This window comes from Platichthys flesus, chromosome 9, assembly GCF_949316205.1.
Source record: "Platichthys flesus chromosome 9, fPlaFle2.1, whole genome shotgun sequence".
In the NCBI taxonomy this organism is placed as follows: Eukaryota; Metazoa; Chordata; class Actinopteri; order Pleuronectiformes; family Pleuronectidae; genus Platichthys; species Platichthys flesus.
Genome location: NC_084953.1, coordinates 22,808,564 through 22,834,533, shown reverse-complemented (window position 1 = coordinate 22,834,533; position 25,970 = coordinate 22,808,564). Strand labels below are relative to the sequence as shown.

Sequence of the window (25,970 nt, the reverse complement as noted above, 5' to 3'; positions counted from 1 at the left end):
TGACATCATGTTAGCGCTGTCCTCAGGTTGCAGTAAGGGTTGATGGCCGATGCTTCTTTGATGACCACTTCGTACAAACATGGCTGGCAGGGCAGTCGGGTGAGGGGAAAAGTGCACGCTAAGTGTTTGTGACGCGTGCTAAGGCCATTGCTTGATCCCAAGGAAGTAATGAAGGCTGGACTGTAGGCGGTGTGTTTTCTTCGTCCACCTGATGGCAGACTTCTAACAAGCCCAGTGTCAGTCCGGCTTAAGGTCACAAGTCCTCCCTCCACTGCTCCTCCAGAGATATCACATCATGTGTTCACCCCTCCCACTGCAGCGCTGTGGGGCCAAATGGCACAATGGTCACAAACTAGTCTGGTTCAATGATGCGAGTTATTCAGAAAACAAGGCAGCAAAGAAACTCTGTTTGTTAATGGATGAATACTGAGCAGGACACAAAAAACAAAAAGAGTGCAAGGAAGAACGGAGTAGAGCGCCCACTGGTGGTGAAATACATGCATGAAATACAAATAGTCACGGACGAAACTATAATACAAGATCAATATGATAAAGCTTAAAAAGGTAAATATGATTAAATAGATTCATAAAGAGAGGCTAGAATTTACCTCCAGAATAATGATGGACTATTAAACATTTAGAAAAAGTATATAAACAGATATATAAAAATATAATTATAAGCAAACTTAACTTAATAAATAATGATAATTTCACAAATTAGTAAAGAAATGATTATTTCATGTGCATTTTAGGTATTATTTCAGTTTTTCATCCATTAAAATGCCGCACTACTTTCATAATTTAAATGGTCAATGACACTGTATAATATATGATTGCACAGATGTAAAAAATAGAGTCAGTGTTACAAATTTTTCAAAACTTAGTCTTATATGTTTGGACAACTGTGTCCAAATGTATTAAACCATACACCTATATACAGTATAATTACAATGTTGTATATGTTATAGAAGCTAATGGTGCATTATCACACACATATAATTCATTGTTTATCTGCCTGGTGATTTGCAGATGCACTCTGATTAGTAATGTTTTGTAGTTTTTTTTATCTCCGTCGTCATAAATGTATCCATCCATATCCTGAATATTATTTTTGGGGAAATATTCATAATCTCAGATATTTTCCGTCAATTATCATTCTCTAATGATAATTAGGATTTTAGAGACACTGTTGACGATATGCAGGTCAGATGAATGGGATATTTAATATGTATAGAATGAATGTGAAAGTGTTTGTCTGTAACTGAATATTAAACCTAAATTTCCCTGCATCTCAACACATTTATATATTCTGATGTTCGATACAATTAATATCTAATATAATTAAGCTCTAACATTTTAAGTCCAAACTTGTATTAAACACGTTGAATTAGCGGTTTGATGAGAATAAGTGTCTTATAAAAATTGGAAAACGATACGGTAGCTTGCATCCAAAACAATATATTTCATTTCGTTTTGTTCAGCATGCAGCAATCAAGATAATGCCCAGAGTTGTTATAATGTGTAGTCACTATTAATTCCAGCAGAGGGCAACATTATCCAACAAATGTTTTCAGTTTGACTTTCAGACAGCTGCATCATCCACAACCTCCCCTCGTGGTTTATCATGTTTGGGAAGTTTCATTACATGTATATTGAATAACAGTAGTGGGGTTTGGTGCTGAGGGTAATTCATCAGCTGTTTTTTTAGTTCTTCAACCAGCTGCTGGTATATACACCTAACTATGACTCATACAAAATTGATACTGTCACATAGCAAATGTTCAGTTTTTACCTCATATACAGACAAATGAGAGGTCTGGAGAAAGAGAGCACAGGGACATCGACAGTGCAAATCCAGTTTGTTGCAATGACAGAATTCATATGATAATATGAGCAATACTGTAATTTTTGTAATCAGAATTTTGAGTAACGATTATCTGAACAAATGTATTGAAGAATATCTCGGATGTTCTTGAAATGTAAGCTCACTGTCTATCAGCAAAGCGTACACTCTCCAGTATCATGTTCAACACATGACATGTTTTGGATCTTGTTCATAGCTAAGGGTAGAAAAGATGATGGTATAGTACGGGTTAGGTCATTTACAATTAATTATAAACACTGAATATTTCTTGTGGCAGCTATCACGACAAATTCAAATCGAGATTACAGAACCAGCATTTATTCATAACTCATATTATTCCAGTGAAATGTTTTGATTTCCCACAATTCGTATATGCTCACAGCTCTCCCTCTCTCGCACACACACATCAGCAAGAGAGAGGGTTTTTATTATGTTTAGTGAAATACGACACAGTTGTGATGGTCCAGTCATCCTACACTTACAGAATGTTCCCCTGAAATGATGAGTCATTCATAAGTATGAACTGGATGAACAGGAGACAATGAGATATAGGAGCACTGTGTGTTACACTGCTTCATGTCATATGTCTTTGTAGATTCTCAGTCATCAAGGTCATGCTATATCCAAGTTCTAAAACGCTTCATGTCATTTTCACATAGAGACTATTGTGTTCCGCATGTGATGCTTTTTAAACAAATAGCTGTGGGGTAGAGGGACAAAGCTGCACCTGACTGAGAACATTTTAATGCTAACTTTCAAAATACTATATGGTAAATTGTGTAGTTGACTATTTCAAATTTATACTTTTGATAGTAACAAAGCATAGAAAAATAACTACATCTGGTTATTATGGTTCGCCACATAATTCTCCACTAATTCTTCACTAAAGAAACACTTCAGTGAGTGTAATGCATAGATAGTATTTGTCACAATGTTTATACACCTCTGTTAAATGACTGAGGTTTCACAATCTAACGTTGTGACGTGATCCCTTAAGAGTTTGGGATGTCCGGCAGCATGTTAACCGTTTTCATGTTAAGTAAGGAGAACTTTTTTGCCTGCACTTTCTTTGATAATAAATAAATCTGCCAGGTGTTCCAGGCATCGAGGTTCAACTTTATAAGTATGCTGAATATTTCATAATGATGTTTTTATGTTACAAAAACATTTAGAGTGCAATTTTAGCTTCATTTCTAACTTTCAATGGTAATAGTTGTATAATTAAAACCAGTATTTGTGTAGAAAATGTTAAAACCAGGTTTACAGGTTTGCTGTGTAGAGACAGATACAAGACAATGAGGTCATGATTCCATACAAAGAACACAAAATATACATAAATATTGTTTACAAGAATCAAACATAGTAAAACATGGGCGCAAAAATAAAAACATTTAAAATCCATCAGTGAGTTGGCCTGTGAACAAGAAACAGAACTCCAATTTACTGTTTGTCCAATTAACTGTATAAAAATAAAGACATTACAAGTGTATTCAAACTGGAATGCATGTGGCTGTAATCATACAAGTTGAAATGTAGAAGTTTTTGGGTTAAAACCTATTGTACTGCAGCTGTTGTATCAATCTTTTTCTTTTTGTCAGGCCTGTTTATGTTATGCTGTAGTTTCTTGTCAGCTTAATACGCCCCAAACGCTGGTATATGCTTCTGATATGGTTTAATATTAATGTACAAAGCTCCTTTTTATTTTTACTTAAATATTTGAGCTTTACGCAGCTGCACGTAAGTTATTTTGGTTACATTTTTGTGATATAACACCAAAGGGTGGCAGTGTGGTAAGCTATGTCCCTTCACAACATGAAGATGAAGAGTGCATGGGTGGAAATAATGTTTACAGATTCGTTGTCAAGTTGGTTGATGTCAGACCGGATGTCTGTCTTGGGCCCTGAAGCTAGACCTGATGGAAACTACTGGAATAATATCTTTTAGTGGTCCCAAGGATACTGTTAGGGTTGAGTGCTCTCTAAAGGGTCTGTTCGCCCAAATGAGGAAACTATTATCATGAAAGTAGGTTTGAATTGCTTGTCTAAGATGTGAGATATCTTTCTCTTGTCTCTACTCCAAGAGAATGAATGTGAATACATTTATGTAAAAAAAAAAAAAAAAAAGTACTTCAAAAAGGGGAAATTATATACATTTCCCTGTAGATATTTTGCAAACAAAAGTTTAAAAAAATATAAACTGACTGATTTAACTACTTTTGTACAACCACACTGACTGAGAACAATACAAATAAAAACAAAAGAGGTGACACAAGTTGTGATAATGTCTACTGTTTATCTAAAATATGTCCAGTGGTATTGACTTTGTATGTGCTGTTCATGTATGTATGCTCCTAAAACATCATGAAGCATAGGCAAAGCAAGTATTGCCTACAACACTATACCTTGAACTACTGCTTCTCAATGCATGAGCTAAAAGACTAAGATGAAATGGTATAACATATGATCCCAGGTAGAATGTCACTACCGCCCATCACTGAGACACTTGCACCCATTTGTAAAAGAAGCACTGGAATCCTGGTTGATGCTCTCTTTGACCTCCATGGGGAGAGAGTCGAAGAGGTGATCCTCCAGCATCAGGCAGCTCCTGCGGAGGAGGCAGCACTGGCCGAGCTGGACGGGCAGACGATCCAGGCAGTTTCCCTTCATTTCCAGATGTGCCAGCTGTGAGAGTTGGCCAATTTTTTCCGGAATGGACGAGATGCAGTTGTGGCTGATACATAAGGTCCTCAGCTTGTTGCACTTGAACCGTTGCTTTGGGACGATCTCCACTCTGTTGTTGTTAATGGCAAAATGTTGCAGGTTCTGCAGAAAGCCAACCTCCAGCGGTATCACCACTATGGAGTTATGGCTCACGTCTAGGTACCTCAACTTCAGGAGGGTGAATAATGAAGAAGGTAGAGACTCAAGCTTGTTGTGCGAGAGATAGAGTGACTCAAGGTTTTTGACGTGGCTGATTGACAGGGGAATATTGATGATCTTATTGTGCCAGAGTTTGAGGCACGTTAGTCTCTTCAGGTGCTGAAAGCTGATGACCTCCTCGATGGTACGAATATTGTTGGATTTGAGATCAAGCTCCTGAAGGTTGTTCAAACTGAAGATAGCATGGGGGATTCGCTCCAGCTCACAATTATGAAGCTCCAACTCTGCGAGATTCATCATTTTCTTCAAACTATTCAGGACTAAAAGCTTTGTACCGTCATTATGAATGACCAACTTGATCAGATGTGGGGACAGGTCGGTTATGTTTGTGGGAACCTTTGTGAGGTTGCTTTTGAGATGCAGTATCTTTAGGTGCCTGAGGTCTCGGAGAGACTCGAGTCCAATCATTTTATTGTTTTCAGAGTTCAGGTTACCAATCAGGTATAGTTCCCTTAAGCTTTTCAATAAGTATACCCAGCTAGGAATCTCAGCGACATCTGTGAATTTGACATGAAGGCACCGTAGGTGATCGCGAAGAAAAATGAAAGCAGTCTGCTCAACTTTGGCTGGACAGTGATAGAATTGCAACTCCTGGAGGTTTACCATTTGTGAGATCTTAGCAGTTATCCTGGCCTCTGGGATTAATTCTAGTTTAAGGATTTCCAAATCAGTGTGATCGAACACAGCGTCCGGAACTCCAGAAAGCATAAAAAGATGAAGTTCCAGCTTATCTTGAGCATTGCGTGTTACATGCTGTCGCAACTTCTCATAGGTCCACTCGTGGTTCAGGCTGATCTCTCGAAGTTTGTTTTCACTCACTTCTGAGAGAAAAACTCCAAAACGCTTTGAGTACAGCTGGTCATACTGATCGACCATGTGGAGGAGGAACGCAAAGTCATTTTTAACATCAGGAATGTCACTGAAGCTGCTCTCCTCTCTGACTTTTTCAAAGGAATACTCCTTTAGTGGCCGACGAAAAAGCCAGAACAATGTATATATGCAAATAACGCCATAAACACATATGAGAGCAATATAGCTGACAAGTAGCTTCTTCAACATGAAAGCCATGTTATGTGTACAATGGAATTTAGAGTATCCAGTCAAATGCTTTATCTCAGGCTCACACACATGGTCAAAATCTATGGAGGCAACGAATGTCATTGTGTAGCAAAGGATCAAAATGAATTTGACTGTTTTGATGACTGTCTGCATGGCATACAGCCTGTAAATCAAGTCACTGTCTTCCACATGGGCACGGAATTTCCGAACTTTTTCAAACAAGGCCTTTGCTTGTTCCCCATCTTTCTTGTCCAGTATGGTCATAGAGGGAACTTCACTCACAAGCTTTTCAGCCGAGAACGTGACCCCAGATTTAGTCAGCACTGGGGCAGACTGGTTTGGACTCCCCTCCTCGCTGCTTGTGGACATATGTTTAAGGAGGCAGGACGCATCAGCCAGTCTTTGTTTGTTCTCCTCCGAGTCCTCACAAGCGGTCTCGGACAGGGCTTTAGTAGTCCATGGTGATTCAAAACATTTTCCAAGGATGGACACAAAATGTTCTATTTTGGAGCTTGTCTTTGGGTACTTGAACCAGAAGTTGCTGCTGACCATCAAAACAATAGTGTGGATTAGAGCGAGGTAGGGGAAATACTTGGAATACCAAGGAAGGGCAACATGGTAGCACATCTGGTTGACGAAAACATACTGCTGAAAATCCAGCTTGGTTCTGACACCTGTAGGTTTGGGTTGCCCAAATGGAGATGGCTGTGCCAAGGGAATTGTAGGTGCAATGCTATCAGGAGGCCTTTTAGCCATTAGGGGAGCAGCTTGCTCCCCAATGGCACTTTCTTTGTTCCAGAAACCATCAGCTGTCTCTGGTGGTTGGGGGCCCAAGAAGTCCCCAACCTCCTCCGGAGATGGTTCCATGATGGGAAGACAGACCACTTGGTCTTTGGTTAACTGCATGGTTCCTGAAAATATGGCCAGCATCAGCATGACAATACCGAGATAATCCATAAAGACATCCCACCATGGTTTCAGGATTCGATAAGTTGGCTGGATGTCGTTCAGGGCGGCAACTTCTGTGAGGGTGAACATTCCTGCAACAGAAAAAGGAATCAACAGGAAGATTTATTTTTGTTATTTCATCAGCCTATTAAATTATTTCAGCATTACGTTTTCGGTGTCCATGTTAGACCCTGGAAAAGAGAGTGTCTGTATGTCAAACCTCTTTTACACCAAAATAAGCAGGTACAAGCAAGTTTTTTAAACCAGCTATAAAAGGAGATTGATTGCTTTGCCATTGCCAGTCGAGAAGTTTGCTTTCTTTTGGGTGAATCATGTTCGATATCACCTATCGTTGTCTTGCCTAACTAGTGCCTGTACCTGAAATCCCCCACTCACTCATAATTATGTATATTGACATCTATATAGTGAGCTCAGCAGGGAAAGATAAAAACACTTTCTACTAATGGACCCAGAGTAATGTCATCATTGTTGCAGGATAATGGTGTACAACAACAACAACGTCGGCCGGTGGAAAATCTCACAGTACATTTTAGATGCTTATTTTATACTTAGTATTAATACTTAAAGGGGAAAAAAACATAATGAATGATCATCTTCAAATATAGAAATAAACCTTTTTCCTGCACTTTGTGCTCTGCTGCCCTGCTCTGCTTCTCTTCATTTATAAGACAGGTCGGGCTGTACCTGCTCCTCTTTCTCCTGCACTTCTTTTCACAATGCATTGTGGGAAACAATTAGTGCACTTTATAGGGAATACAAAACTTCACTAAACATTCAGACACCATTTCAAAATGGCAAATGCACAATATAGTGATTAGTGGGGGATTTCGGACACAGCTTATACCCAGGTGCCCCCTTTCCATCACAGCTGATCAGAGGTGGAGCTAATTAAAACCTGAGTGAACGCTGATTGGATCCTTTCCCATTGCAGACAGAAGCAAGATGTAGGTTGGTGATATTGTTTTTTTTTTACCACTGGTTAAGGGTCTTGTTAGTCACACTACTCTCACACATACTGTCAGCTTTGGCACAGGCAGCTGTAAATTCCCTTTCTTCAGTAAAATACATGTTTTTTTGAGGTTGATATTCCGAAATGATGGATCTCTCAATTTCGTATGCAGGCTTGATAAAACTGGTCCTTTTGTCAAATGTAATATTTTATTGTGAGCATTATCCCATGTTTTTAGCTGTGACCAGGAGCATGAACAAGTTATTTCCGTCACGTGTGAACTCATTAAAATAATGACATGTTTATGCAGGGTAGAGAGTTTATCTAAGCTGAACTCCCAAACAATAATATATTTTTGTAAATGATTATCAGCAGCCAGTGATGAAGTGCCCACAGAGTATATGTTTGATATTAATTCATTATTTACATCATACCTGCAGCAGCTTGTACATCAGTCTAGTTTATACGTTCAATAAACTGATGAAGCATCGAGACGACTCAAAAATTGAATGGCTCTGTACGTTGTAGTCTGAAGTGAGTCAGTATGACGTTTCTGGTAAACACCACCGTGAGAGATGTGTGACATGTCACCATGTTGATGTTTAGACTTTGTACATAGCAAAACAGAGAGGAGTTCTATGTCCTGGCTAGGTGACCAAGGAATCAATGCATATTTGATTTTGGGATAGCGGGTACTGGAAATAATTCACTGCTTGTGTCATCTAATTTCGGGCAAGGCCACATTACCCTGGCACGGAAGAGGCGCGTTTGATGGGATTGTTATGGATTTAGAGAGGAGGCTGGCCTTGAACCGGGGACACACATGAGCACAAGAGTTGTCTGTGCAGACAGTGCACGTTATTTGCAACACAAATACTCACACTGCACCTAAATGGAGTCTGGGACATTCTTAACACTTCTTGTTATGATTTTTCTATTCAGTATAATTTTCTCTTCACACAGTATAACCTGTTTACACCACAGTTACGCCATCATAATGGTTTGATCATTTATCCCAATGCTAACTGGACCTACTGCTTGTAGCACACACGCGTTAAGCCACCATTGTTTGTGTGCGTGAGCTAACAGCATGGAGGTCACTATTGTTAATGAGGCTGCAGAGAGAGCAGGCTGAGACCGGCTCCAGCAGCCAGACGCATCCACACCACAGACTGGTCCACACACACACACAAAACAGGAGGTGGCCCTGATGTCCGTGGAGCATTTAACGCAACACTGAAATCTGGCTTCTGTAAAATGAAATGACGGTGCGTTCAGGTCGCAGTGGAGCAGTGCACCGACTGTTGATCACAATCCAGAACCTATCGTTTGTAACTCGCCGTCGGAGGCTGTTTGAATAACCCCCACGAGGACCCGCACTCCCACGCACGGTCACGCACCTTCAGGTGAGCTGGTCCAGTTATGGCGATGACAGCGGTGCCGAACAAAGCCTCCTCTCACACGCCTCTGAGCTGGTGACGCCGTCCATTCCTCGCATCCCTGTCACCGGAGGCCTGCTGCTGCTGCTGGCCGGGCTGTAAGCAGCTTAGCCGACTACCCCCGCTCCGCTTCAGATGGTCGGGTCCTGTGCCGGCTGCTGGAGATGATCCTCTTCCTCACCCAGCCTCTTCCTCACCATGACCCCAGCTCGGATGCTAGCGTGCAGGAGCAGTGGGATTGATGCTACACCAGTAGCTTGATGGACACAATAAACAGCGGAGAAGACCCTTCACAGCTGGGACAATGACCCACTGGAGTTAGGGACCGTCGCAAAAGTGCAATGGGCCGCATCCTTCGATTGCGTCACAGCAGCGCTACTACCCCCCCCCCCCCCCCCCCACATCCCATGATAAGGCGACAAATTTTGTTTCAATAGTGCCAGCAGCAAGCGAGGGGAAAATGTTGAAAGAATTTCATCAACCGTGCAAAAATCTTCCTTTCAGTGTTTTTTAGAGTAGAGCAATATAGGCATTTTATTTTATTTCAGTGGCAGCTGGTTAATATGGGGTGAAGCCCCCTCCTATATCTTGGGACAAAAAAGCCTGTATAAGAATGTTAAACATATTTGAATTATATAACAATATTATACTTGTACAATGCTCCTGGTAGACAATAAGTGCCTGTGAGCAGTTGATTTCCAATTGTGTTGCATTAATTTCTGTCTAAATATATAATACTTCCTGGGCGCCGGCCAAATGGATGTGAATGGGGGCACTTATACTTTTGGCAACCACTGGACTGGAGGCTGTTCTCTAATTGGTTCTTGCAGATTTTCCATGGGACACAGCTCTCTGCGCCCCAAGCACTCCAACTTTTATTTACAGCCAATAGGGATTGATTTACATTTTTTAAATCGAATGAGTTTGATCGAACCTCGACGCCATCTTATATACATCCAACGACACTGCGTTACGTCCTCTGCGATTTAACCGGTAAAGATAATCCGGTCATTTCTTAATAAGAAAAACTCAACAAGAAAAAAAGAGGATAAGAGAGCTTTGGTCCAGACCCACTAACTAAAGATTCAGCAGCAAGTGATGAGGACGAGTTTAAACCTGGTGCTTCTCCCGCTCTTCTTATGAGAAGCAGAGGTTACTGGATATGGTGTAAGTAATGTATTTTACTGATTCACCTGTTTGCTGTTTGCAAAAGCTTAAACATCTCTCTGAAAAATGCATGAAAGTTGCCACAGTCACGATGAAGCTACATGTTCGATGAAGGCTACAGGACTTTCATTTTGCGTGTTGTGTTGCCTTTGTTAAGTCTGGCTTCCGTATGTTTAACCCCCGCCCCCCAAAAAAACTGCGACCCCCCCCAATACATTTTGTCACCACCCGCCACTGGTTTCTTTATAATATGTTCCAAAACATATCTTGAAAGTGGACTGGTGTCGTTAAGGGCTCCTGTGACCCAATCTCACAGGGAGTTTCCTCTGACTAATCTGTGAATGTCAAAGTAAGGAGAGGGGCCCACTGCTGCCGACCACTAGATGTATACAGCTCTGTGTTCTACTAAACACAACATAGTTAGTACTAGCTATGGTAGGGAGTGGTGACTTCAAACCCTATTAAGTGGCTTAATACCCACAAGTTGCCTATTATAGTTACATAATATTGCTTTAATTAGCGAATACATTTTTTTTTGCACTTATACCTGCATCAGAGCAAAATCCTTGCGCTTGGAGAATTAAAATAAAATGTCATTAGGAATGATCCAACTGCATTCACAATCTTTTACATCTTGGAGAAAATAATGCATCCATAATGTTTCTAAAACAAACTTTACATTTATTTTAACCATATAGCTTGTTGACAACATCTTCTTCACTTAAATCTTCACCAGCCAGCAGGTGATATTCCACAACACAACCGGAAATATGTTAGATGAAGTGCAGCTGAACTATTTCTGATATCAAGTTTATGTCATTACTCTGATTAAATAAATGTTATCCGTCCTTTTTTTTATTTCCATAGAGGATTTCATGCTTTTATGTGATTTCATAAGTTCCAACATAAGAACTGACATCCACAAGTATATCAAATTTTATTTATAAACAGCATACAATACTCTTTATAAAAATACACGTTTAATAGGGAACGTTTCCTTGTGCACAATTCATGAACCGAAGAAAGATACTAGTATGACATATGCCTTTAAGTTTAATACACTTTAAAATGACCTCTCTCTATAACACATAATAGATCAGACAAGTTGTTACATGTTCTTATTAAAGATGCATCCTTTGTTTTTTTGCATTTGCCCTGCTGCTCATGAAGAAAATAAAAGTTATCATTAAGGCAATACAAAATAAACAGAATGCAGCATAAGGCTACTCGCCGAACCTTAAGTGAGGTCTTCTGTTTGGATTTACATTCAGTAATGCACTGGTTTAATGAGGCAATGACAATAAATGTTTTTTTTAAGGACATTTTGGGAAATATTCTTTGCTTTCCTGCCAAGATTTTTGATGAATAGATTGATACGGTTTCAAGCTTGTATGCTAAATATGAAGCTACAGCTAGTAGACAGTTGTGGTAGATCAAAGGCGAAAATAATCCACAGCACCTCAAAACTCACTGATTAAGGGAATCCAGAAAATCTGTATATTTATTAATGTAAGTCCCAATAAAACCTAGCCTTTCTTTGTTATGGTTTTGTTTTAAATCCTAAACAAAAAGTCTGTTGAACCTCAGAGGAGCTGCAGATGTATTTTTGTAACCCTTGGAATGAGCCAGGCTGGATTTCTTTCTACTTTCTGGTGTTTGTGCAAAGCGAATCAGCTGCTGGTTGTAGCATAATGTTTAACATACAAATATGAGATTGATATCAATCTTATAAGACAGAAAGACTATTTCCCAAAATATAAAAAGATATTTGTATAAGAAGGCTTAATACCAGAACTTGCCCCCCTATTGTATGGTTATAAGTTAATAGAACATAAGGGTTCTGAGTTGGTAGACTGACCCAACAGCAGGCACTGTGGCTACAATTAGGCATCTCACTCAGCCTTCATCTGGTCCCTGATATCTGAAGGCAGAGTTTCAAACACTGTCTCCTCCACTATAAGGCCACTGCGCTTCAAAGCACGGCAGTAACCAAGCTCTTGTGGCAGGTGCTCAAAGTGGTTGCCTGTGAGATCCAGATATGTCAGTAGTGCTAGGTAGGAAATTTTGGGCGAAAGTATAGAAAGCATGTTCCTTCCTAGCTTTAGCGTTTTGAGCTTTTTGCAAAAGAAGAGCTCATCTGGTAGATTTTCGAGTTTGTTATACGTGACTGAGAAATACTGTAGACTCTGAAGGACTCCGATTTCTGGAGGGATGAATCGGATGTCATTGTTGGACAGGTCCAGGTACCGCAGCTTGTTGCACAAGAACAAGTGCGATGGCAATATCTCGATCTTGTTGTAGCTGAAGTAGAGGCGCTCTAGGCTGCCAAGCTTTTTGATATGCTCAGGGATATACATGATGCCATTGTACCAAAGTTTAAGGCAAGTGAGTTTCCTCAGATGCTGGAAACTGATGATCTCCTCTATCGAGCGAATGTTATTCTCTTTCAGATCGAGCTCTTGCAGACTGGTGAGGCTGAAGACTGCGTGGGGGATGCGTTCCAGATCACAACGCACTAGCTCCAGCTCAATCAGATTGGTCATCTTTTTCAGGTTGTTGAGCATTACGAGCTTTGTGCCATCATTGTGTAAGTACAGTCGCTGCAGATGGCTGGAAACATCCACTATTGACTGAGGAATCTTGGTCAAATTACTTTTAAGGGAAAGAGTTTTCAAACACTTCATCTCCCGCAGTGACTCGAGGACTATATTCTTCGAGGCATCGGGGCTGAGGGATCCATTGAGAGAGAGCTCCTCTAAGTTGCGCAGGCAATACATCCAGTGTGGAAGTTCCCTGTTATCATCGAACTTCACACGGAGCACTTTTAGGTTTTCTTTGAGGAAGGAGGTAGCTGTTGTGTGCAACTTTAAACAGCATTGGTAAAGAGACAGCTCCTGTAAGTCCTCCAGCTGAGAGATAGAGGCAGGTATGGCGACATTGTTGATGATCTCAAGCTTGAGTGACTGCAGCTCTGTCAACTCAAAGACAGTGTCGGGTAACCCAGGGAGCATGAACAGCTGAAGTTCCAGTCTGTTGTTGGTGTTAGTCTGGAGTCTCTGACGCAGTTTCTCTGCAGTCCATTCATGGTTAAGGTTGAGCTGTTTCAGTTTGTTCTCACTGACCTCAGATAAAAAAACTGCAAATCTTTTAGAGTACAGTGGGTCATACTGATCAATCATATGGAGCATGAAAGCAAAGTCGTTCTTCACATCGGGGATGTCATTGATGCCTGTTTCCTGGCGCACATACTCAAAGGAGTATTCTTTCAGCGAGCGGTAAAACAGCCAGTAGGAGGTGTACAGGCTTGTTAATCCATAGACAGCCACTAAACAAAGGTAACAGTAGGAAAGCTTTGAAAACAGATGAGCCATAGTGTGATTACATTCAAACTCTTTATAGCCTGTCATGTCCTGGATCTCAACTTCACAACGTACTCTGTTCCGCACTTTATCCACCAGAGAACTATTATAGGCAATGATTAAGAGGAATTTGAACACCTTGACCACTGTCTGACGAACATACATAAGGTAAAGGATGTCTCCCTCTTCAACGTGCAGACGGAACTTCTTTACCTTTTCAAAAAGAGCCTTAGCTTGTTCACCCTCTTTTTTATCAAGAACACTTGCGGACGGCTTTTCAACAACAATCTTTTCTGGTATAGACCGGAGGGACTGTGACATCTCCAAATCTCCTTCTCCAGGACACACAGTGATGGTGGACCTAGAAGTACCAGTCTTTTTACTTTCCTTCTCTTCAGTATTTTCCCCGGACACCTCGGACAAAGCTCGCGTGGTCCACGGAGAATCAAAGCACTTGCCGAGCATGGAGATGAAATGCTCTATTTTGGAGCTCGAGCCAGGGAATTTGAACCAGAAGTTACTACACACCATGAACACAACAGTGTGTATGAGAACTAAATAGGGAAAATACTTGGCATACCAGTGAAGAGCCTTCTCATAACACATCTGATTGATGAAACTGTACTGCTGAAGATCCAGATCAGTTTTCAGGCCTTTCATTTCTCTGGGTACAGCAGAAATGTTGGCTTGAAGGTGCACCAGTGACTTTGGTTCCACTCCACTTGTGTTATCCGATGGCGATGGTATTCTCTGAGGAAGGCATATGATTTTGTCTTGCATTACCTGAAAGAAAAAATGAAAAAAAAAAAAAATTACTTCAAAGAAACATTCAGACGCTGAGAAGCAACAACCAGGGTTTATGTCACACCAGCTGAATACAGCACAGACACTCAGCCTTGCTTACATTTGTCACTTACCATTAGAAAGACAGTTTCCCCCCACCACACCTAGACACACTTTTTGTGTCCAGGAGTGGTGGGGCAATATAAGGTAATTCTATCCCCGGCTTCTCTAGTTTGCCTGTCAAAGTGTCCTGGGGAAAAACACTGAACCCCAAATTGTCCTAAATGTAAAATCAGTGTATGGTAGGGCTTTAACGAATCTCGAACCAAAACCGAAACCTATGCTAAGACGGAACTGCGCCACGTCTCCCTGCCCAACAGCTGCAGTTGCAATCTGTTGCATGTGTGCGTGTATGTCCATTCACACTCAAATCCAGGATCACAACCCACCTTAATATGAACCGACATAGAAGTGACTAGCTTCTTCAGAGCAATGAGTGTGGAGGTTGGAGAGGATTGACTAATTTAACTTCGCTAAAGTTCTTTGTAAAGCCTGAGTGTTGTCGGCACTCGGGAGCTGATGCCTCATCTCTACAGTCGTGATCAGGAGGAAATTATCTGGTGGATTATTATTTTTGTTGCATCTGTTTTTCGTGGTTTGAACTGGATTGAGCTGAACTGTGTTGGCCTAGTGGGGGGAGACTGAACCGGACTTTGTAGATATACAGATTGAACTCTGGATGTTGAGACTGTGGGAGAGACACACACACACACACACACACACACACACACACACACACACACACCCTCACCTCTTTCCTATTCTTTGTTTATTTGTGTAGTTTTATGTAAAATCAAGTCAAACATGTTCTTCAGTGTTCTTCTCTTTACTGTCTCAAATGTTGGCGTTTTAATGAAACCCCAAAATGTCCCCCCTTCCCTCTTTTTCTTATGCACCCACTACACCCCACTCTCAAAACAATTATGTATGAGAATATCGTTTCAGCCCGAGTGTATGTATGATAGCAAAGTGGTGCATATTGAAAACATGTATGTATCTGTGTGCCAGAGAGTGAATGTGTTTTTATTAGGGCTGTGTAATAATAATAAAAAAAAAATGAATTAATTGAATTAATCACAGGTTTCTATGGATTAATCATGATTAATCACATTACCAGTTTTCGCAGTATATGTTGTGAGAACAAAACGATTTATGACAAAAGACGGATATATACATTTAACACCTTTTCTTTTTTTATTCATAAAAAAAAAACAAAACAATGGTGCTGCAACACAGCAGTTCGTTAGCAGTTCTCTTTGCTATTCCATATGGAACATTAATATAATCTTCATCCTAAACAGAATTTGGGCTTCTTAGCCATTGTATGGTTGAATAAAACTTTTTTCTTTTCATTTTAAATCAAACTGTAATTATTTGGGCTTCTTAGCCATTGTTTTTATAGGATGATTGAAAAATGTTCTATTCTTTTTCAAAACAACCATTAACCGCACCATGACACAATCTAATGCCTCCGAAGGTCCTCTTAACTAGTCTTTCTTTAGCCAGTTGGTGAGGCAAACTAACTTGTTCACATTCTCTGACAGTAAAGCTGACCGCTTCTTTTGCACACTGTGTCCTGCGAGTGAAGCTGGTTTGGCGCATTCCACTTGAACGCCCCTCTCCGACCAACGCATGCTTTGCATTGAGGTGGTACTTTAGGCGGGTATTACTACTGTGAAACGATAACGTCTTTTCACAGAGTGTACATATCACCTTGGTTTTATTGATTGTTCCGACTTTTTTTTTGAAGCACGAACTTCCCATCCATGTTGTTCGTTTGTTTGTTTGAATATCAGCTGCCGTCTGACTGCATTAGAGCGGCGACTAGTGCAGATAGGGCGAAATTGTGGGTATATTGGAAGGTCCTTCTGCGCATGCCTAAAAAAACAAAACAAATTAATCCTGTAATTTAATCATAACGCATTAACGCGTTATTTTTTACAGCTCTAGTTTTTATTGTAAAATGCTTTGAGTGGTTAAGACTAGGAAAGTGCCCTGTAATTACAGTCCATTCAGTCGATTTAATCAAGCTGAGGCATCACAGACCACAAAGTATCACACCACAGCCATGTTCCCATCTGCCTTGACGTTTACTTTTTACCTCTTCTTTGAACGCCTGGTTTGCGTAGATCCCAAGATGTATAGACAACACACACATTTACAACACCTGTAAGTTATGCAGAGTTATTTGATCCTGGAGTAAATGCTGATCGTATCCATTCCCACTGCAGATAGAAGTCAGATGTTATTGCATGTCAGTGGGTTTGTTGACTAATGGAAGAGGGGCTTTACATTCCCACCTTGTGTCCATACTATCCAGAGTTTTTACACTCCATACCTTATTACAGTGCATATAAACCAGTCTCTGATTTATCCTGGCTTTGAGTAACCTGGTTTAGAGATTGCATGATTCCCCAGGTTGAAATCAGTGAACAACAAGTGCCTCGACTGTTTATATGCACTGTAAATATTGACAAACACTTTTTGAGGTGACACAGGTTTGAGTCTGCAAAGCTAATAACAGGAAATTGGCCCTTACATAAAGTAGTGACAAGCATTTTTTGCACCCTGTTAAGTTTGCCAGATACTGAGCTCGACCTACTATAATGTAACATGATCTGACACCGTCGCAGTAAGTCAAGGAAAACATAGTACCTTTCCTGATCGAGTAAATACAAAATAACAACTGTAATTATTGCCATGCAGTCGTGCTGCAAGGTCTGTGGGGATCAATGAGGAGCTGCTCTGCATTTACAAATCACTTCTCCCTATTCATTCTGAATGCAGGGATTATTGTGTCAGGCAATGAAGTAATTACACAACATGACATGTTGATAATGCTCTCACTTATAAAGTAAAGTTTGCCTCAGAATGAAATGCCAAGTAAATTACTATCTATCAGATCACGTCTTAACATGGTTACAAACAGGGCGAGAGACAGTGGCAGCTCTTCCCCTGACAAATATCCTGTTTTTCTAAAAAATAAGCTGATATAATTTACGGCATTTACACTAAAAAGCCTCCCAGTGGCCACAAAACATTCCTATTCCACACAGAGAGAGAAGGCAAGCGCATGGCCACATAATTTAGGAATCTCGTGTTTACTGAAGGGGACTGGGTGGATGAATGTTTCCACTGGTAAACCCCTGATGGGCTCAATGCTTCCTTTGCTGCACAGTCCAGGTTGTAAAAGAAATCTATTAGTGGTTTTGAGCTGGTGCCAGTGCAGAACGCAGCACAGCAATGTTCCATCATGGAGCTTGCTCTGGTGGATTCAAGTGCTCCAGATTTAATGAATAAAATTGTCCGGGAACTCCTTTATCACATAAACATGTTGCAGTTCAGGCCCATGTTACATTAGCGTGCATTAGCTGCAGCACATTTCTCCTTCACTTACTAAGAAGTTACATTTCTAAAATGGAAACACAAGCAGCAAAAGCCATTTTAAAAGCGATACATGAGGGTAGAGTATGCACTTGAGTAGGGTTTTGAACTTGTAACGGATTTACATAAATAACATAAACTGTAAAATTAATTTGCATGAGATATTCAAGTGTAAACGCCGGTAGAGATTTATATTGACTGTGTGAATACAATCTGTGAACAAATTCTATTAGTGGTGACTTGATGCAAGAACACTGTCATATGTAGATTTTGAAGATGGTAGAAACCATCTTCTGTGATGCTGGTGGGTATGTATTTGATGATGCTATATCAAATAATGGTAAACATTTAATTTGCGATGCAAAACCTATGGCTTTCTTTATTCCAGAGCATGGTCTTTCAGTTTGAGAGCAGGATTTATTGATTTCATTTGTGGAATTTATAATGCTCTCACTCAAAACCACTCAAATATATCCCCTTGTGTTTTGACTCAAGTTTCAGCTATTCTTCTCACACTAAAACTGCTTCTGTGCTAACATAAAATGTCTGCTTTGGATTATTCTCCTCTCAGATTTGTTGTGTTTTGAAGATGCTTTTTTGTGTTAAATTTTCCCTACCCTACTTATTGTTGCGCACTTAATGTTACTTATGCTGTTGGTGCTCATCCCATAGAAAACAGGGAGAAAAGAAACAGAGCAGCAAATATCTTCTTTTTTCTAGTGCCATAACAAACGTGAGATCCTTGATATTGCGGATTCATGTTGACCAGCTCAATGAAGATGTCGACATTTTTCTTTAAGCACAGCGACAGGAAGCCATGGAGGCTGGACTGCATGAACTCGTTTAAAGTAAATGCATTTGGGACTCTCAAATACATAAAGCTAACACACCCACAACAAATTGCACAATTTCCCATGTACACACAACAACAATTGGATAGGATGAGTTTTGATTTACAAACACAATCTAATTTGTGTTATACTTAATTTGTATCACTTTACAAACTCAAAGTAATTCTGATCCTAATCTGAGCCTATTCGCTGCAGTAAAAACATCGTGGGAGGCGCTGTTACTGACCTGGAGGGTGCATCCAAACACACCAATCATGAGCATGATTACAGACAGGTAGTCAGTGAACACATCCCACCAAGGCTTCAGGACTCTGAACGCTGACTGCTGTTCAGAGAACTGCCGGAATTCCATCACCGGAATCATGATGCCTGTTACAAAAGGAGATAAAATTAGACCACATGACCTTCATTCAGTACAATGGCGGGGGGGGGGGGGGGGGGGGGGGGGGGCGGGGGGGGGGGGGGTATTTTTAGCCTTCAGTCATGTCCCCCTGAGGAAAAATTGCTTAATTTGACAAACCCTTCAGTTTTTATCCAGTGCCATCATCGGGTCACACTAGATTTTGTTCAGTACTTAATTTACTTCACTTTATGTAATACCTTCACAAACCCAAATCACCCTCAGTTCTACTTTGGGCTAACTAGGTTATCATGCAATGCTAAATTAAGAGAGGGAATATACAAAGCTTCTCAGCATCAGCATGTGCGTGAACATCCAATCAACTATATTAGGAGAAAGGTTTAGAATCGAGAAAGCTTTAAACATCACTTCGCTACCTTAGCCTAAGCCTAACCCTGAAAAGGGTGGAGCTACACTACGAGGACAGTGCAGAATGGGTTTGCTTTCATTGTGAAACACTGTATTAACTGTGACTCACAACCCACATTTTCCCGGAGCAAGATTTAATTGAAAACGTTAAGCTATATTGTGATGTCCTTTAGATGTTTCACATCATTCATTTAAGCCTTTTTCAGACATGAACTCCGGAGATTTGTCCAGACAATTGGGCTCAGACTTTCTCCAAAGTTTACCTTTCACAATATGATCAACGCATCAGGAGATTCTCCTCTCACATGCCTTCACAACGACAGAAAAATCTCAGAAATCTTTGTAACCTGTTAATTCAACTGCAGAGATCAAGTGTTTTTCTTAACTGCAAATCAACAACAGCGTTGGACCATATCACAAACAGCTCTCTTGACATTTTTATCAGTTTCTTCTACGTGTATGGCACCTATTTTTCATCCTGAGATATTTATATTTAGTCTTAGTTTTATTTTTGCATCCATCACATGTTGGAAACATCACTAACACGCAGTTAGTGTAACACTCATCTGTTAATTTCTCGCTTGAAACATCGTCTTTTGTCCATGACCAGTCCATAACCTTAGGTGTGTTAAGAGCGTAAACACCATAATACCATAACAATGACGTTGAATGGTCCTCTAACTGTAATGAAGTGCTCATTTCATCCTAAGATATGTTTCTACTTAGTAGCTTCTGTGCCACGACAGATCCAAACCATGTCCGTTCCATAACCCTAACTGAGTGTTCATTAATATACCAATGGTAGGGTTGTTGTTACCATGACAACATCTGAGAATAGAGGTAAAGCATCTATATGGATGATTAATTTGGAGGACTCATAATGAAAAGAAGAGAGGAGATGGCCATGTGGAGAAGCTAATGACATCCCATCGGCCTCAGTCTAAACGACCATGGCGACCATGGTGAACATTTCACATGTGGAACATCAGCATGTTAGCATTACAATTAGGAATGTGTTAACATGATAATGATAACTCTCTACTTTCTCATCTTGTCCTCTTTGGTATTAGCTCAGAGGAAAGTGGACACTAGTAAAAACTGAAAGTTTCCTTAACCCAATAAGTCCCTTTCTAGTGGAAATGCACATTACCAATGCAATTATTTATGCACTTGGTAAGATTGTGACAAGTGTTTGGAGCATTTAGTCTTTCATTCTTCATAGTCCGAGAAGCCTTCATGTTTGTAAAGTGGCCTCACACCTGGTAATTGATTAAACTATACTATTAAAACCCTGTTACTGTTAACAGCAGCAGCAGTAGAGAGCAGTGTGATCCTGATGCTGCTTCATGCTCACACTGTCTGTGGTCACCTTCAGTAAAATGCGTACTCCAGCTGCAGATATCTTGTTTCAGCCTGCCAGTAGGTTGACTGCAGTGTCATTCAGAATGAAACGACTTAGCTGGTGAAGATTTTTCTCTGCACACTTGTGAGGTTTGTACAGAATAATACAGTCCATCCGAGCATGTATAATCAATAATCTACACTGTGCTAGGTCCAAATGTACAGTGTGTTATCCTCAGCAGTTCCACAGTGCCGGAGAAGCACGTGCTTCCAATAGCTGAATGTATCCACACTCAAACTTTAGTTGCTAGAAACGTTGGGGCTTCTGGACAATCAATGTTTTGATAGTTCAATTAAGTTTTTCACATGTTTTTATTGGTTCTCACAGCTCAGTGTCATCCCTTCAGGAAGGATGGAGAGAAGCAATGCAGAGGATGTTTACACTCATCCGTCCACTAATGGTTGACTTTAAAATGATAGTTCAGCCAAACTTTACAAAAAAGGACATTTTTCTCTCTCTATTTGTAAATAGCCGTGTGGATAAAGTGTCTCAAGGTTTGAGATATCCATCTCATGGAATTTTGTTTGAACTACACAGCAGTATCCAAAAACAATATCCCAGTTATGCTTTGTCCTTCTCAGACTTCACTGTGAATTGTTTTCAACAGAAGAAATAGTCCCAGTGAAAAAACTCTGTGATTTACAGTGATAAAAACTACATTTGATTGTGTACAGTAGGTACAACTCTACCAAAAAAACTTTAAAAACAAGCCTAACTATTAGAGCAACAACTAGACAAGACAAATCTCCTTCTCTGTCAGAGCCCCACAGGATTGGAACAATTTAAGGCAAACACAAAAGAAACTGCCAACTATCATTCCTTCTTCTCCACATAGAGCATGGTTTATAATAAATCAGATTCAGAATATATATATAAATATATAATGATATTGTGACGTCATGCTATTTGTTTATTGTTATCATATTTTTCCTTTTGTTTATTGTAAAAGCTGTTGCTCTTACTTCTATGTAAGGCAGGCTCTGTTTGTGTCGCCATAGTTCTCACTACTTTAATATTCTTCTGTATTTTAGATGCTTTTACTCTTAACATATGCACTTTCATCGCCTGCCGACTAAAGATGAAAATCAGCCTCATTTTCAGAAATGTCAATTATGTACCATCCCAGACAAATCAATTAATAAGAAAGAAAGAACTTTGAGGCATCTGAACTGTAACTGAGTATTTCTGATTATGTTTTGTTCTACTTCATAAAGTATAAAAAGGTTTGAATAGTCCATTGAATTTATTTGACAACTATAGTCTTTACTTACTTTGAAGGATCAGCCCGTATGTGGAAGTTCCCAGAAGTGTTTGCACTGTGGAACATTTTTCTAAGAACAATTTCAAAACCATAAACATCCCCATTGCCATTTAGGAAAACTTCAAAGACCTGGTGTTGCTCTGTGGGTAAGGTGATTTGAACTTCTTACTAATAAGATCAGTAGATAAGGCAATTCAACATAAACTACTTTAAACTGGCCTCAATAATCTACCAGTACAATGCCATGTATGTGTTACTGGTAATAAAAATCTTTCAGCACAATACACTATACTATAGCACTGTGATACTTGATACTTGAAGTATATTTGGATGTAGGACTTTTACTTTCACTTGAGTATTCCTGAACTGTGGTATTGTTTTCTGAAAAACCGATACTGATAATGAAAAGTACTTTTTCTCAGATGCAATTGATCAGTGCTGTGGGCAACAAAACCCTTATTGCACTCTCATAATGGGGGGAACTAAAGAAACAAATCATCAGTAGAATGTCCTGTCCTTTTAACAACTGGATCCTGCTTTTCCCATCTAAAAACTCAATGGTATCCTAAATACCAACCCTTTCCTGCCTCTCAAGTGTCCACTTCTTTCAAATCTTACACACTTATACATTTTAGTGCAGGCTTTCTGTTCAATTGTTGTTGTCTTTCCCCTAGAATGAGTCCTTAAGGTATTGGTATTAACAGCGGGATCAGGGTGCTCTCTACGGAGGCGGCCATCATGTTTACAGTTTTCACTCAAGCTGAAACACAGTCAACTGTGAATAAGCTAACCCTTAAAGGTTAAAGTCAACTTTCAGCAACTGATTAGAAATTGGGCTTAAAAAAGATTAAACCCATTTACTTGGCAGCATTGAAATCTTTGAAGTTTGGTCACAAGCCTTTCCTAAATGTTTAATAATAGTGTATTCATAAGAAAATTAACTGAAGGTCACAGAGCAAAGGGGGTTTTATCTGAGCCCCACACTTTGTAGTAGGTACAAAGGAAAAATCCTGTCTTCCACTGGATGAGTCAGCCATTGACTTGGGCTGACCAGGCCATATCCTCGTCCCTTCCTGACAGGAAATGTGCCTGAATCACAGTTATCCTAAAAACAGACATGTTTGGAACACACCCAGCGCCTTGGGCAAAACAAAAAATCCTCTCTCCTCAAGGATACAAGGGGGGGGGGGGCAGCACCCGCATTGCAGACTGAAAAACATGTTGGGTGTTTTTGATGAGGCAGACTTTAGCAGACTTTACTGAGGTGGAGACGCTCCAGAATGAAAAGTGCTAACACCGTCGGATCAGCCGTGAAACCATCAATAGGTCGTTCGACCTTAAACACTGAGGATATATGAAGTGGCGCACTGTGCTCATGTGCGCAAACTAACACGTATTCGCAACCAAACAGACACACGCACACGTACACGCACACCACAGCAGGTAAACTAACGGTGATATGAGTGGGAACTAGTTGTTTAGCCCCCCCCCCACACACACACACACACACACACAGTATGACGCGCTGTCTGTGGGTGAAGCCGATGGTTAAATTAGACATTTACCTTCTGTTCGATGAGGTCCGGACTTGAGGATCCGAGTTGTCGTCTCTCATGCGGTGCTCTTTGGGATCATGATGTGCGCCTGCCCCCTCCCTCTCTGTCCGCCAGCCTTCCTGTATCCCCGGCCACGGCCACACGGAGCAGGCATGGAGCCGCTCTCAGCTCTAGGGGCGTGGACTGCTGAGGACACACACTCACTCCAAGAGGATGTCCGTGCCAAACACTGCTTGGAGAAGCGCTCACATCTTTCCCCTGGGTACTATTACTAGTACAACAATGCGAGATGCCTGAGAGCAACTCCTTTACTTAAAATTCTACCTATAAGTGTCCTGGTCAAAATGGTCCAAGCCTATCAAAATTCACCTTTGACTAGATGGTAGTAGCTGGTAAAACAAAAACAAGATTTTGATTGATCCTTGGGAGAGTAACAGACCAGCTGCAAGGTAGAATTAAGCACACATAAAGAGGCTTTAGTCGGCACTAAATTGTATGATTTCTGAGTAACGTATTCTCACAATAATAATAATAAAACTGATGATACTTTGGGAGTTACTGACTCATACACTTTTGTCGCCCTCTGCAGGCAGGCTTTAAATCTGTTTTGAGCAGTGTCTGTTTTTACAGCTTTGTGGTGTTGCCACCCAATAATGATAAAAACAATAACAACTGTTACAAAGACTGGAATTTGAAGATGTCCTCTACTTGCCGTTGTACAGACAACTTTTGGTTAATGAAATAATATGTTTCCATCTGTAAAATCTCACCACATCACCTAAAAAAAACAGTAAATGTAAGACCTTACACAACAGATGCTGCGCAAGATAATCCAGATCCTACGAATGCCAGCAACATATATATATGTGTGTGTGTTTGTCAGTGTGTTCTTACACCCAGTTGTGAGTTTAAAGTAGACTTTGCTGAGAATGATTAACTGTAATCTGCAATATAATTCATAGGTGTTGATATTTGTTCATGGTGGTTTTGCAGCTGCAGTTGGTTCTGCTCAATGTGACTGTGTTGGTCTGTGGAGTGTCTCTGAGAGTTTGTCCCATCAATGAAGTATCTTTCATTAACACATCACTCACACTAGAACCTTGAGGGCAAGCTTTAGATATTGGAAATAGGTGTGCGACAGCCTCCCCTATGGACAGCTTTCCTTTACTGCACCCAACTCTTTTTTAAATTTATAAATGGAGCTTAAATCTGTCTAACTTTAATTTCCATCTTATATATCCCCTTACAATTTAAATAATATATATGTTATAGCCTTTATCAGAGAAGCTAAGTCCCTTTCCCAAAGTTTATATACAGTGTTGGAAAGTGGAGCCTGCAGGAAACCTTTAGTCCAGTAAAAGTAGCCTTATAACTCACATTACACATATCTCAAGTAAAGGTCAAAGTTACCATTTGACAAAGAAACCTGGAGAGAAAAAACTAAATCAAAAGGAAGGAACAAGTTTCCTATTGCTCACTGAAAAGTTCCTTGTAAATTTGGATATTAAGTTGTCTAGAGGGAGCGATAATAATAATAATATTAAATGTTTTTTTAACAACTTTATGTACAAACTTGATTATATACAAACATTGCAGATATGTACTGGACACAGAAAATGATCAACTTAAGGGACAGCTGAATAAAAATACACAATTTTAGACTGAAAAAAATCAACACTACACACATACATTAGATAAAACAAATATGATAAATAGCTAGGGAAAAGGGGGAAACTGTTTCCTACATTAAAGCGTAGGCCGTCTCATCCTGTATCTTACACCCTGCTACTTTGTGCTGGACTGTTGGAACTGCACTTTGGGTCCTGTCTGCTGGGGTAGACCCTGGCCTCTATGGATCTTGTGCTTAGGGCCTGTTCTTGTCCTTCCATGATGGTTCTTTCTCCTCCTCCTCATCATTGGGTTAGTGCTGTCTGAGCTATTTGCCATTTCCCACGTACGGATGTGAAATGTACCACACAGAATCATTAGGTTTATAGAGAATTCAACGTTACAAATCTCATCTTAAAAAGTGCAATAACATGATTGTAGTCAAACGTCACACAAAGATTAGATTACGATGAGGCAAACTACCTGAGTCTGAGTATCACAAAAAAACAACAACTACACGTTAACATTGTACATTTCCGACGACATTGAAG

At 40.2% G+C, this 25,970-nt stretch overlaps 2 protein-coding genes across 2 annotated transcripts; both read right to left on the bottom strand.

Moving 5' to 3' along the window:
* Positions 1-1,391: 1,391 nt before the first annotated feature.
* On the bottom strand, positions 1,392-9,571 carry lrrc8db (leucine rich repeat containing 8 VRAC subunit Db). The gene is made up of 2 exons (XM_062395454.1): positions 9,181-9,571; positions 1,392-6,902 (listed from the first exon to the last, which is right to left on the bottom strand). The coding sequence occupies exon 2, from the start codon at positions 6,898-6,900 to the stop codon at positions 4,345-4,347; it is 2,556 nt and encodes an 851-aa protein (XP_062251438.1). The 5' UTR covers positions 6,901-6,902; positions 9,181-9,571; the 3' UTR covers positions 1,392-4,344.
* A 1,738-nt stretch (positions 9,572-11,309) lies between these two features.
* lrrc8c (leucine rich repeat containing 8 VRAC subunit C) lies at positions 11,310-23,963 on the bottom strand. Its single transcript, XM_062395458.1, has 3 exons — positions 23,821-23,963; positions 19,050-19,192; positions 11,310-14,528 (listed from the first exon to the last, which is right to left on the bottom strand). Exons 2-3 carry the CDS (start codon positions 19,185-19,187, stop codon positions 12,279-12,281), a joined length of 2,388 nt encoding a protein of 795 aa, XP_062251442.1. The 5' UTR covers positions 19,188-19,192; positions 23,821-23,963; the 3' UTR covers positions 11,310-12,278.
* Between the last annotated feature and the right edge of the window lie 2,007 nt (positions 23,964-25,970).

Excerpts from the sequence above, each read along its gene's own strand:
- lrrc8db (XM_062395454.1), bottom strand. The coding sequence starts at position 6,900 with ATGTTCACCCTCACAGAAGTTGCCGCCCTGAACGACATCCAGCCAACT.
- lrrc8c (XM_062395458.1), bottom strand. The coding sequence starts at position 19,187 with ATGATTCCGGTGATGGAATTCCGGCAGTTCTCTGAACAGCAGTCAGCG. Across the intron at positions 14,529-19,049 it reads TGTTTGGATGCACCCTCCAG|GTAATGCAAGACAAAATCAT; the intron begins GTCAGTAACAGC and ends TTTTTCTTTCAG.